Here is a 13,572-nt window from a genome sequence, read left to right as displayed (position 1 = left end):
CCCGGGGATGGATATCGGGAGCAGCCATTGCGTCACCCGGGAATGGCATTTGTCACCTGGGAATGGCGTTTGTCACCTGGGAATGCCGTTTGTCACCTGGGAATGGCGTTTTTCACCTGGGAATGGCATTTGTCACCTGGGAATGGCATTTGTCACCTGGGAATGCTGTTTGTCACCTGGCCCCATCGCAGCCAGTCAATAGGACACGGGCACGCCAGGTGTCAGCAGGGACCTGCTGCTGTCACAGCTGTCAATAACGCTCGATTTGGGACACAGCCCTCCTGAAAAACCTCGTGTCCAGCACTCAGGTGCTTCCCGGATCCCTGGGCATCCCCCCCAGCTTATCACAAAGCTCCCAGAGACTCCAGCTCAGCTTTGCTCCCTGGGAATGTGGCTGGGGGTGATGGAAAGGACGTCACCCACACAGTGTGGGGCGAGCCCTCCCTTCCCTAAACAATTTGCACAAACCCCATCCCATTCCCATTTTAATTGACTTTTCCAGTCCTTTTCTTCACATGGTTATGATGGATGCAGCTGAGGAGTCAGCAGATGGTGCTGGGAAGTGACAAATGAGTTACCAAGAAAGGTCACTTTTCCAAAGCACTGAACTTCCCCGTGTCTTGTCCCACTGTCCCTCCAAGACGCGTCTGTCTGGCAGCTTTCCATCCATCTGGGATGGAGCCTGCTGCCTGGGGAAGGACAACCTCCCAAATCACACAGAGGGATGAAAATTAATCATACCTGTATTAGCTGCATGCAGCCTGCCAGCTTCACCTCTTAATTATGCAAGAGTGCTCCGACAGGAAGGAATCGTGGAGCTGAGAAGAAAGGATCTGACTCCAGGTCTGGGAGTGCCAGGGCAGGTGGGAGCAACAGGCACCTCCTGGCTCTGGCTTGGCCCAGTCCATAAATGCAGCTTTTGGCACATCCTGGCTGCAAAACAAGGATAAATGAAAATGAAAAATCCCAGCTGGAGGTCTCCCTGCCAGTGCTGTAATTCCAAAATTCCATCCTGCTGCATCCCTGGCACAGTTTGCAACCGGCAGCCCCCGAAACTCCCCTTTGGGCTGCGGTGCCAAGTGGCAGCAGAGGTTAGAGGCAACAGAAACATGATGTGCAGGATGGGTTTGAGTGCAGTTCTGCTTGTTCTGAAAGTGAAATGTTTGGCATAACTGGGAGTCGTCTGCCCAGGAAACTGGCAGAGGAGTGCAGTCCATTGGGCCTGGCAGCAGTGGCAGTGCCAAGGAACAAGGGGCAGAACGAGCTGCCTGTGCCAGCAGCACACCCAAACCTCTCTGGAAAGCAGCTCTGAGGTGACCTGTGCACCCCAAAACTGCGGAAATTCTGCCTCAGTTTTCCATGAAAGAATAAAAGAGAGGGAAGATGGTTTTCTGGACAGAGCCTGGGTGGATTTGGCTTCTCTACAAGGGCTGGAGGGGACAGGCGCTGACCAAAACCATGACAATCTTCTTTCACTGGCATTAAAAAACAAAAATTCTTTTTCCTAATAAAATAAATGTCTGGGCTTATAAAAACTTTCTCCTCTCTCAAATAAGGAAAGAAATAAACAGGAGAAAAATGTTTCATTGCCTGGTTTCTCTACATTTTTGGTCACTCCTTTGCCACCCTCTCCCCGATGTGGAAGGAGTGAAGAGAGAAGGGAGAGGAGGTGAGAAAACACGATGGCTGCAGCTCAGCTGTTCCCATTTTGGTTTTCAAATCCGAGCCGCCCGGTTTTCACTTGAGGGATCAGGAATATTTTTAGGAATGGTACAAAATGCAGCCTCACACCCAGGGAGGGGATGTGACTGGTTTGTCCCGTGGGGCTGGGTGACATCCCTGGGCACCCCCCTGTCCTTTTGGGGTGCTGTGACCCCAGGCAGGTGATGGGAGAGCTCAGAGCCAGGGAAATCACTCAGATTTCAGCCAAAGAGATCCCTGCCCTGCTCCCAGGGGATATTTATTCACTTTGGTGAGGCAGAATTCAGCTTTTCCACACTCCAGGGACCCTCTGACCTTTCCTTGCTTCATTCCCTCCATCCTCTGCCCTGTTCCCATATCCAACACCAGTGGATCAGGTTGAGCCCTGCAAGCAGCACCACCAAGGCACCAGAAGAAGCCCCAGATGGTTTTGGGGGGGCTTTTGAGGGGAAAAGGGGCAGGGAAAACAACTGGGAGGGGGAGAAAAGGAGGGAGAGAAAGAAGAGGAGGGAAAGAAGGGCAGGAAAAATAGTTAGAGGGGAGGAAAGGAGGGAAAGAAAGAAGAGGAGGGGAAAGAAGGGCAGGAAAAACATTTGGGGGGGAGAAAAGGAGGGGAAAAAGAGAGGGAAAGAAGGGCAGGGAAAACAATTGGGGGAAAAGAAAAGGGGGGGAAGAGAGGGAAAGAAGGGCAGGGAAAACAAGCAGGGGGAGGAGAAAAGGAGGGAAAGAAACAAAGAAAAGGGAGGAAAGAAGAGCAGGGAAAACAAGCAGAAGGAAGAAGAGGAGGCAAAGAAAGAAAGAAAAGAGGAGGCAGGGAAATCATTTGTGGGGAAGAAGAGGAGGGGAAAAAAAAGAGAGGGAAAGTGGGAAAACAAATGGGGGGGAGAATAAAAGGATGGAAAGAAAGAAAAGGGGAGACAGAAGGGGTCCAGCATTGTTGTGCTCAGCAGTGCCAGCTGCCAGCAGATTTCCCAAGACCGGATGATGCCAGACGCCCAGGATTTATTGGTGCTCTCACTGGAGTCTCCCTGTTCATCCCAGCACCTCTCAGCAATCAGTGGCCATTTATCTGCCACAGAGGAGAGGGGTTCTGGCTCTCAAGGCACCGATTCATCCTGGGAGGAACAAGGAGGCAGAGCTGGATGGCTTCAGGGTGAAAAAGAGACTCATGTGGCAGGTCAGTGAGCTCCTGGGCGAGGAATCCCAGGAGAGACTGGGAGAGGAACAGCAGCACATCCATCCCAGCTGGGATGTGGGAAAAACAGAATGGAGAATTGTGACAGCAGCAGAAAGATCTGCAGAGCCTCGGGGGCTGTGCAGCCAGGCCTGATCCCAGCACGGGGCTCACTTTTGATAAAATGCCCGTTTAATCCGTGGATATTTTGCTTAGGTGCAGAATAGCAACCTCAGCGAAAGCCTCTCAACCACAAAGGCTTTAGAGGGCTAAACAGTAAAGATTGGGAATTAAGAAGAATAAATATTAATGAAAGGGGTGGGAAAATGCATCATTTCTCCAGACAACCCTGCCTGTGCTCCCCTGCACGGGGCTGTTTGGTTTATTGTTCCCTGGAGCAGGAGCTGCAGAGAGGGATTGTGCTGGGATGGAGCCACACAGAGCCTGGAGAGAGCCCATATCCCACAGGAGAGGGAAAAGGGAGCAGATTGCCCAAAAAAAGGGTCAGTATGGGATTCAACATGCAGCAAACCCTGCGCTGCTGTCAGTGGCTGTGGGTCAAGCCCAGAGTGGCACAGCAGAGCCAGAGCTGTTACATAAAGGGATGGGGAGCAGCCCAGCCTGGGCTGGATGGAGGAAATGAATCCAATTACAGGATGAAGGGCACAGGGAGAGGATGGACACATTTGGTCTGGAGCAAATCCCTAAAAGGCTTTAAAGCAGGGACAGCAAGAATGAATCATGGTGCAGGACACGCAGCCACCACCGAGAGGAGTTGGGGCCGTGGAATGGGGCAGGAGGCAGGAATGGGGCTCTGCACCTGGCTGAGGGACAAACACTGCCAGGATGTGGTTCTGCTGGGAGCTGGGACACCAGTTTGGCTGTTCCTGGGGATGTTGGAGCGAGGAGCCAGCCCAGCCAGGCAGCAGGGAACAGCCCTGCTGGAAAGAGGAAACAAGCAGGCAACCCCCAAATTTCCTCCGTGCTGATTCCCATAAGATTATAACCCAGCTGCCCGTGTCACAGCAGGCTCCAGACTTCCACTGAGAAAACTAAGGGCTTGTATTAGTAAGAAAAAAAAAATAAATTGACCCAGTTATGACAAAACGAAGCAGCACATTCACAGCATCGCTGTGGAAACCCATGAGCAGCCACAACAAGGCCCTCGGGAGTAACAGGATTCCACTTCAAATGAGATTTACAAATTAAAAATAAAAGAGCTGGATTATTTCTGTGTGCCTGAACCCCCTTTCCTGGCTGCTCAGCCAGCCTCAAGCAGACACTGCAGGGTGGGGAGGGGTGCTGTGCAAACCTCGGGAATTTGGGACAATCCTTTCCTTTGCCTCTCTGACTTTGCAGTCAAGCACCTGCCCCATGTCAGGCAAAGGAGGAGAGCTGGACACAGATCTCTGGTAACTCCCTCAGAGAGCCCAGAAACCAGACCAAAATCCAGACTGGTTCCAGTTTGCCAGGCTGAGAGATCAGAGCAGCATTTTTGCCATCACCCCTGGCAGAGCACGACTTGCTCCAGGCGCAGCCTCGGGAGCGCTGACGGAGCTGCCGGGATCTGCTGGGATCTGCCAGAGCTGCTGGGATCTCCTGAAGGTGCTGGGATCTCCTGGAGGTGCTGGGATCTGCCAGAGCTGCTGGGATCTGCTGGGATCTGCTGGAGCTGCTGAGATCTGCCAGAGCTGCAGGGATCTGATGGAGCTGCATGGATTTGCCAGGATCTGCCGGAGCTGTTGGGATCTGCCGGCTGTGCCGGCTGCTCCTCGCTGCGTGGCGGGGGGAATGACTTGCACACCTGCCCACTCTGCCACAGCCCCAGGTTGTCACCGAGGGAGAGGTGTTGACAGCACCACGCGGAGCGGAGCGGGTTCGCAGCTGAGCCGGGATTGCTCAGCTCCTTGGCAGGGAAATGACAGGGCCCAAAGAGTGCCTGTCTCTCCAAGGGAATCCTGCGGCGCTTGGAGAGACATTGCCTGGATCAGCAGCGGGAGGGGAAGGCTGGGAGCTGACAGGGCGTGCAAATAGCAGGAGAAGAGGTTGCCGTGGGGGAGCTCTCCCCACATCCCAGCTGCTTTGTGGCTTGAGGGGAGAGCCTGAGCAGGATGGAGATGGAGAACCTGCATGGAAAATGGGAGCTGAGATCCCTCCTGCTAAAATTTTGTGCATGAAAGACAAAAGACAACCTGCTGTGCACTCTTATTTTTTGGGACAAAAGCAAGGTCACCTCCCTGTCCACCCCCAGCCCCTGCCCTGGGTACCACAGAGCCACCAGGTAATCCCTGCTGGGGGAGGGCCGGCCCAGAGAACCCAATTGTAAATACATCAGTGTCCTCCTTCTCCCTGCCACACGTTTAAATCTATTTGATCCACTCTAATGGATTGATCTACAAGTTTGTGCACACACATCCTGCTTTGGATGGGCGGCTGGCAGCGCCTCGCCCATCACGGCCTGTCAGCTCCACTCAGCCTCACCTCGAGCGCAGAGCGAATCCAATTACAGGATAAAGGGTTTTCTTCCCCTCCATATGGTCTCTATAACGCTGTGGCTTTATCTTGCCTTAACCCCTTTCCTGGCGAGGGAGCTCCCAAGCCCGGCCTAAGCGGCTCAGCGCCATGGCCCGGGGTGGCTGCTATGTGATACGGGAAATGGGGTCTTCCCAGGGCACCCAGAGGCACATTCCTCCCTCTTTTCCTGCCCACTGGGGAGGAATGAGCCCCCACGGGAGGGAGATTCAGGGCAGCACTGGTTATAAAAGCAGCCAGCAGCGCAGGAGTGAGCCCAGCCATGCAGAGCTGTACTCGCAGCCGGGGTTCACGGGGCTGTGCGTCAGCCCAGCACCAGGAGCTCAGCACAGATGTTCCCTTCATGACTGATTTGTTGTGCTCTTGCATTTCCCTCCACCTTGCTCTGCCAGGTGCCACCTGGGTGTCCCTGGGCAAGTGGCTCCTGTGGCAGGGCTGGGGATGGGCACCACAAAGGGCTCCAGGAGCCCCCCTCCCCTGTGTGAGCTGTGCCTGTCTCTGATCCCTGTGAACCAGGCGTGTCGGCTCTGTGCAAGCCGGTTATTTGATTATAATTATCATCCCTTGCTTTACACAGGACATGAAAGCCCAGAGCAGCTCAGGGCCCCGTCACGCCGCGCGCCAACAAACAATGAGCGAGAGACAATCCCAGCTCAAAGCAGGAAAACCTGCAAGGGGCAAGAAAAGCCTTTTCTTGAGGACAAACACAGAGCAGCAAAGCTCTCCTCCCGCATTAGGCAGGGCCTGGAATTTGCTGCTGTTGTAGAGTCAGCACAGAAAACAAGCGGGAGCTCTCCTGGAGAGAGAGCAGCTCATAAACTTTCCCTGCTACGAGACAGCAAATTAAAGCCATCTCTGTGACAGGGCTGCAGCAGGAGCTGAGGTTGCATTCAGGACACGTCCTGGAGGGACCAGCCACTCTCAGTGGTGTCATTTCCCTGCTCTGGGTTTACTTGAGGCCTTGGCCATTGCTCCGGCTGTGCTGACCTGCCCAGAGCTCTAAATCCACCAGCCTCGGGGCACTGACCCCAGGGGACACATCCATGAGGACAGCTGGGAGGGGACAGCCCTCTTACAAAGCACAGGTGGCTCAGGCTTACCTGCTCCACAGGCAGCTCCCAAAAAGGAGAAGGGCCTGGTCCAGGTCAGTTCAAACCCTCTCAGTCCAGTTGTCCCTTTGAAAGGTGTCTGAGAACCACCCATAAATCCAAATCTCCTCCACACTCAGCTGCCAGGTGAGTGGAGAGGATCTGCAGAGCCAGGAAAGGTCCCTCTCCCAAAAAGTGCAGCTGAGTGTTCCCCCAGCACCCAGACTCAGTGTCCCTGTTCCCCCCACAGCTTCCTTTGCACCACTCTTGACTTTAGAAGAGGGCAGGACACTCCAAAGGGGTGCCAGGATGGGATGGGCGATGACAATTTACTTTCCCATGAGGTACCTGTGTCCACATGCAAAACCTTGGAGAAGCACCAGAACTTTGGGATGCTGCTGGCACTGGCAGCGAGGCCCAAGTGTTTTTGAAGTGAAATCTTAGAGCTGAAGATTTGCTTTCTCTTTTGAAGGTGGGCCACCACAGTGAAATATTGGAGCTGGAAGGAGTTGCTTTCTCCCATGGGAGCTGGGAGGTGCACACTGGAATTGGGATGGATGCACAGCTGGTTTTGTGGATTAGAATTTCTGGGATCTCCTTTGATATTCACCTCATTCTGCAAAAATGTGCCAAATTTTTGTACATCTGGAGCCTGACTATGGCCAGAGTAGGCAAGAAATTCCTCCAGGAAAAGCTCTGTGAGAAGCAGGGCCATGGGACTCCTCCACTTTCCCCTCATCCCCTCAAGGAAGACCTGGACCAGGAATTTGGTGCCTGGTGGTTTCACGGTGCGATGATTCCAAGAGGCACATCCATCCCTTGAGGAACCCTCATCCCAGGGCACCTGAGGCTGGCCTGACCCACTTCCCTGCACCACGTCCTACTTCTGCGCCCGCTGGATCAGGAATTAGGACACCATCCATCCCAACACCCCCTTAGCCTTCCGCTCCAGCTCGGAGACGCTCCAGGCGTGCAGGAGACCTCATTCATCCCATGGCACAATGGTGACTTTTTCCATGGGCTGTGCCTTGAGGAGGAGGAGGCCCAGCTTACCTCGTTATCCGATCAGCTCCCTTAACCCCCCACATCCCCAGGATTAATGGAAGAGCTTCCCTAAGGCGCCTTAGGCAGGTCCCCTGGAGAAGGAGCCCCCATGACCCAGAAGGAAGAAATGGGGAAGAGGAACTTGGATGAGATGGAGCATTGGCACTGGCCCTGGGGATCCCACACTCCGTGCTGGGAGCCTGGGAAAAGCTCCTTTCCATCCCTCTGGCTCTCCCAGGCTGTGCTGGTCTCTCTGCAAAGAGTTCAGGACATCTTTGCTCTCCTTTGCCCCATGGCACAACCAGGGGTGTGATCAGGGTCACACAACCAAGAGCTCTGCCCCAAAATGCTACATTTACCCAAAAATTACCAACTGCATTACCTTTGGGATGGGAAGTGGCTTCCCCTCCTACCTTTGCCCAGCTCCAGGTCCCTGGCTGTGTCAGCAGAGCCTGGATTTGGGATGCAGACCCCAGCAGTCCCCACACTGAGCCCGGCACCTGAAACAGAGCCCAGCCAACAGCTCAGACCCACAAAGCTCAGTCCAGTCTTCCCCCAGTGACCTCCCCAAGGTCAGTGGGGCAGAGCTGGCCACTCCCCAGTCCCCGAGTGGTCTCACAGGGTCCTTCAGCCGCCCAGGGACACCCCAAACCTGTGACACACTGTGGACCCCAAAACAGCTCATTTTCACATCGGCTCCTCCCAAACTCCCCACTGCTCCTCCCACCTTTGCCCCTCTTCCCAAGCGCTCCCCACCCCATCCCTTCCTGCCCCCAACACCTTAAACAACATTAAACACTTAATGGCAATTAATACGCTTTAATGCAGGTTTTGGGGCCAACTGGCTGCTTAGAGGGTGCTTAAACCATCAACCCCTCTCAATCCCGTTGCCCTTGTCATACAAAGTTAGCCGAGCCCCTCGTCAGCCTCCCCCCTCCCTGGAGGAGGCTGGAGGGTATAAACCCACCCCGGGGCGCGGCACCGCCAGCCCCCGGCGCGGCAGGGCAGGGCACCACCTCCATCCCCTCACCTTCTGCTGCTCCTCGTAAATCATCCATTTTTGGGTTGGAGGGGAACCCTCTCAAGGGGGTGGGGCTTCCCTTTTTTTATTAATCAGGGTCGGAACGCAGTTCATTGCAGAAAACCCCTCCGGCAGGGCAGCTCCCGTAGGCAGGGCAGCATGAACGGGACGGAGGGGATCAATTTTTACGTGCCTATGTCCAACAAGACCGGGGTGGTGCGGAGCCCCTTCGAGTACCCGCAGTACTACCTGGCCGAGCCCTGGAAATACCGCCTCGTGTGCTGCTACATCTTCTTCCTCATCTCCACCGGCTTCCCCATCAACTTCCTCACCCTCCTGGTCACCTTCAAGCACAAGAAGCTCCGGCAGCCCCTCAACTACATCCTGGTCAACCTGGCGGTGGCTGACCTGTGCATGGCCTGCTTTGGTTTCACCGTCACCTTCTACACCGCCTGGAACGGCTACTTCGTGTTCGGCCCCATTGGCTGTGCCGTGGAGGGATTCTTTGCCACGCTGGGAGGTAAGGGATGGGAATGGGGGCTTGGGGTTTCCTTCTCCAGGGCTTTGGGAGTCTGGTTCCGTCCCTTCATGGCACTGTTGGGATGTGCAGCGTTGTTCCTCCTCGTGTGGGGCTTGCCCTGCGCTTAAAATGGGGGAGGAAAAGAGATTTCTGCGTGTTTGATCTTGATAGCAAGGAGCCTCCATGGCATGGTGGCAGGGAAAGGAAGCCCGGGAAGGGATCCTTGTTGGCAGGATCCAGCCTGGGGTCACCTGGCCCTGCTGGTCACAAGGTGGTTACCCGAGACCTGCCAGGGATGACCACAGTGTGTTCTAAATCAACGCCAAGCAGCTCGGACCAAGAACAGGCTTGGACTTGATCACCTTAGAGGTCCTTCCCAACCTTCATGATTGCATGATTATTCCTTAACCCAAAGGCTTCCCTTTTTGGGGAAATGGAGGGTTTAGAAGGGGAGGAGAAATCCCTCAGGAAGGGAACCCCATGGAAAAGCTAGAGGTGTGGAGAGAGGAGAGGGCTCAGAGCTCATCCAGGGGCAAAAGGAAGGTGAGGAGGATCCAGGGTGCTTCCCAGGCTCCTCAAGGATGGCTCAGCTCTGTCCCAGCTGCACCAGATTTGGGTGCCCTTGGGATTTTCCTTGAGGCATTTCTCAGGGACACACACGAGTGCTGTCAACACTTGGCCCTGCAGAAAAACAGGGAGAATTCCCTGGGCAGCCAGAGCCCACGCAGCCAGCCCTGCCCACGCCACACCTCGTGATGGATCTGACAGCCACCAGTCCTTGTTGGAGAGACCCAGAGCCCCCACAGGGACTTTGTTTCCTTCCCCTAAACGGTGCCATTTCCCACAATGATGCTGCTCTGGAAATACAAATATATTAAAAATACAGATATTCTGCCAAAGGCACAGCTGAGTGTCCTGATCCAATCCAAGGAGCAAGGAAAGGCTTGGTTTTGGGGTCTGAAGATCCCAAAGTCTGCTCCATCCCTGCTCAGTGAGCCTTGGGCAGCGTTATTTTGCCTTTCCAATGTTTGTACCTCTCAGAGGAGGAGGAGGAGGCTCCTGTTCCCAGGGAAGGAAGTTGGCTGGGAAGCAGCGGGCTGTGTGAGCAGCAGGTCCCCAGCGAATCCCAGCACAGGGTGTCGTTATCAGCAGCTTATCACAGCTGGGGGCATTAGCAGGCTTACAGCACCGACTAAACGCTCCCAAATCCCCTGAAGTTTAATTATCCCTCATAAATACATGTGCACGTTTCCCACCCACACAGTCCCCCCCTCCCCGCGCCTCCCCGGGATGTGCAGCGTTGTTCCTCCTCGTGTGGGGCTTGCCCTGCGCTTAAAATGGGGGAGGAAAAGAAATTTATGCGTGTTTGATCTTGATAGCAAGGAGCCTCCATGGCATGGTGGCAGGGAAAGGAAGCCCGGGAAGGGATCCTTGTTTGTAGGATCCAGCCTGGGGTCACCTGGCCCTGCTGGTCACAAGGTGGTTACCCGAGACCTGCCAGGGATGACCACAGTGTGTTCTAAATCAACGCCAAGCAGCTCGGACCAAGAACAGGCTTGGACTTGATCACCTTAGAGGTCCTTCCCAACCTTCATGATTGCATGATTATTCCTTAACCCAAAGGCTTCCCTTTTTGGGGAAATGGAGGGTTTAGAAGGGGAGGAGAAATCCCTCAGGAAGGGAACCCCATGGAAAAGCTAGAGGTGTGGAGAGAGGAGAGGGCTCAGAGCTCATCCAGGGGCAAAAGGAAGGTGAGGAGGATCCAGGGTGCTTCCCAGGCTCCTCAAGGATGGCTCAGCTCTGTCCCAGCTGCACCAGATTTGGGTGCCCTTGGGATTTTCCTTGAGGCATTTCTCAGGGACACACACGAGTGCTGTCAACACTTGGCCCTGCAGAAAAACAGGGAGAATTCACTCGGCAGCCAGAGCCCACGCAGCCAGCCCTGCCCACGCCACACCTCGTGATGGATCTGACAGCCACCAGTCCTTGTTGGAGAGACCCAGAGCCCCCACAGGGACTTTGTTTCCTTCCCCTAAACGGTGCCATTTCCCACAATGATGCTGCTCTGGAAATACAAATATATTAAAAATACAGATATTCTGCCAAAGGCACAGCTGAGTGTCCTGATCCAATCCAAGGAGCAAGGAAAGGCTTGGTTTTGGGGTCTGAAGATCCCAAAGTCTGCTCCATCCCTGCTCAGTGAGCCTTGGGCAGCGTTATTTTGCCTTTCCAATGTTTGTACCTCTCAGAGGAGGAGGAGGAGGCTCCTGTTCCCAGGGAAGGAAGTTGGCTGGGAAGCAGCGGGCTGTGCGAGCAGCAGGTCCCCAGCGAATCCCAGCACAGGGTGTCGTTATCAGCAGCTTATCACAGCTGGGGGCATTAGCAGGCTTACAGCACCGACTAAACGCTCCCAAATCCCCTGAAGTTTAATTATCCCTCATAAATACATGTGCACGTTTCCCACCCACACAGTCCCCCCCTCCCCGCGCCTCCCCCGATCCAGCGCCAGCAGAAGGCTCGTGAAATGCGCAATTTAAAGGAATCAACAGGTTTGGAGGCATCTGGCAGCATTGCCAGGAACTATGCTTCCCCACGCCCAGGTGGGGTTCACTCCCTTGATTCTTAATTTATTAAAACCCCTTCGCCCCCAGCATCCCCTCGGCTCCCAGAGCTTCTGCGCGTTACGGGTGGAGGATTCCCAGTTTCCAGCAGGATGCTGCTTATCCCACGCTGATCCCCAGCTCCCCCTGCTCTCCTCTGGAAGCACCAAGGGAAGCTGGAGCCTAGAGGGGCTCTGACCACTCCGTGGGCTCTCCCTCTCCTCCCTGCAGGCCAGGTCGCCCTGTGGTCCCTGGTTGTCCTGGCCATCGAGCGCTACATTGTCATCTGCAAGCCCATGGGCAACTTCCGCTTCTCCGCCAGCCACGCCATGATGGGCATCGCCTTCACCTGGGTCATGGCCATTTCCTGCGCCGCCCCGCCGCTCTTCGGCTGGTCCAGGTGAGCCCCAGGATCCCCAGCAGCTCCCGGATCCCTCCATCCCTGCAGGGAGAGCAGGTGGCTCCCGGCAGGGAAGTGCTTGGCCTTGGAGGAGGGAAATGAATGTCCGATTCCCATGGGAGGGAGTGTCACAGCAAGCTGACACTGAGTGCATCCAAACCACGTGTACCACCCATCCAGTATCCCCCATCCTCAGGGAATTCCATCCCTGTTGCCTCCCAGGGAGGGTCCCAGAGCAGATTCCCACCTTTCTCCCTGCCAGGTACATCCCAGAGGGGATGCAGTGCTCCTGCGGGCCCGACTACTACACCCACAACCCCGACTTCCACAACGAGTCCTACGTGCTCTACATGTTCGTCATCCACTTCATCATCCCCGTCGTCATCATCTTCTTCTCCTACGGGCGCCTCGTTTGCAAAGTCCGCGAGGTAACGGCCGGAGGGGACTGAGGGGGCACGGGGGTGGCTGGGGCAGGATTAGGGGACGTGGGTTAGGGGTGCAGGGCTGCCCCTCACCACCCTCTGTGTGCTGCCCAGCAGCAGGAAGCGGCCACGACCCAGAAGGCGGAGAAGGAGGTGACACGGATGGTGATCCTGATGGTGCTGGGCTTCATGCTGGCCTGGACGCCCTACGCCGTGGTGGCGTTCTGGATCTTCACCAACAAGGGCGCCGACTTCACGGCCACGCTGATGGCAGTGCCTGCCTTCTTCTCCAAGAGCTCCTCCCTCTACAACCCCATCATCTACGTGCTCATGAACAAACAGGTGAGACACCCACATCTGGGGGCTCCACGGTCACGTTGCTCCTTCCCAGAAGGATCTCAGTCCATCCAGGGACTCCTGGTCCTGTGGCACGTCCCCACTGGCCCTCAGTGCCACCATTGTCATTTCTCTCCCCTCCCCAGTTCCGTAACTGCATGATCACCACAATCTGCTGCGGCAAGAACCCCTTTGGGGATGAAGACACCTCCTCCACCGTATCCCAGAGCAAGACCGAGGTCTCCTCCGTCTCCTCCAGCCAAGTATCACCTGCATAGAGCATGGACAGTTTGCACTGGGGTGACCTGCCGAGCTCGGGGACCCCGACAGACGCCCCCCAGCCATTCCCTCGTGCCCCGGCCCCCTCCCCTGCAGGGGAATTTAGCTGTGCCCGTCCTGCCGTAGCTGTGCAGACCCCACCCCACACATCCACGGGGACCCACATGTGGCACTCTGAGCTCTACCAGAGTGCTCCCAGGAGCATGTCACCTCTGGGGGACTCTCCCTACCTGTCCCCATCGAGTTTGAACAGCAGTGGTTGGTGGGGACCCCGAACATTTTCCTGCCTGAATCCCACCCCCCACCAGCATCGCCCTTCCCTGGGCTCCCAGGAGCATCACAGGAGCACCCAGGCCTCATTTGCAAAAATCTAAATATTCTGGCAAAGCCCCAGGAGCAGGACCCCGTGGCTGGGGTGGCCCCGGCTGCCCCTCCCCATGGCCTGAGCCCCGGGG

At 55.6% G+C, this 13,572-nt stretch overlaps 1 protein-coding gene across 1 annotated transcript; it reads left to right on the top strand.

Moving 5' to 3' along the window:
- The first annotated feature begins 8,719 nt into the window (after positions 1-8,719).
- Positions 8,720-13,116, top strand: LOC102036218 (green-sensitive opsin). Its single transcript, XM_005428907.1, has 5 exons — positions 8,720-9,080; positions 11,912-12,080; positions 12,343-12,507; positions 12,604-12,844; positions 12,985-13,116. Exons 1-5 carry the CDS (start codon positions 8,720-8,722, stop codon positions 13,114-13,116), a joined length of 1,068 nt encoding a protein of 355 aa, XP_005428964.1.
- The last annotated feature ends 456 nt before the right edge of the window (positions 13,117-13,572 follow it).

The sequence above is a fragment of the Geospiza fortis genome, unplaced genomic scaffold, assembly GCF_000277835.1.
Source record: "Geospiza fortis unplaced genomic scaffold, GeoFor_1.0 scaffold14, whole genome shotgun sequence".
Lineage (NCBI taxonomy): Eukaryota > Metazoa > Chordata > Aves > Passeriformes > Thraupidae > Geospiza > Geospiza fortis.
The sequence above is the reverse complement of the archived record's forward strand: the minus strand, read 5'-3'. Positions and strand labels throughout refer to the sequence as shown.

What these genes read in the sequence shown, in the direction of transcription:
- LOC102036218 (XM_005428907.1), top strand. Translation starts at nt 8,720, where the DNA reads ATGAACGGGACGGAGGGGATCAATTTTTACGTGCCTATGTCCAACAAG. An exon ending in ATTCTTTGCCACGCTGGGAG is followed by an intron (nt 9,081 to 11,911) that starts GTAAGGGATGGG and finishes TCCTCCCTGCAG; the next exon opens with GCCAGGTCGCCCTGTGGTCC. An exon ending in CCGCTCTTCGGCTGGTCCAG is followed by an intron (nt 12,081 to 12,342) that starts GTGAGCCCCAGG and finishes TCTCCCTGCCAG; the next exon opens with GTACATCCCAGAGGGGATGC.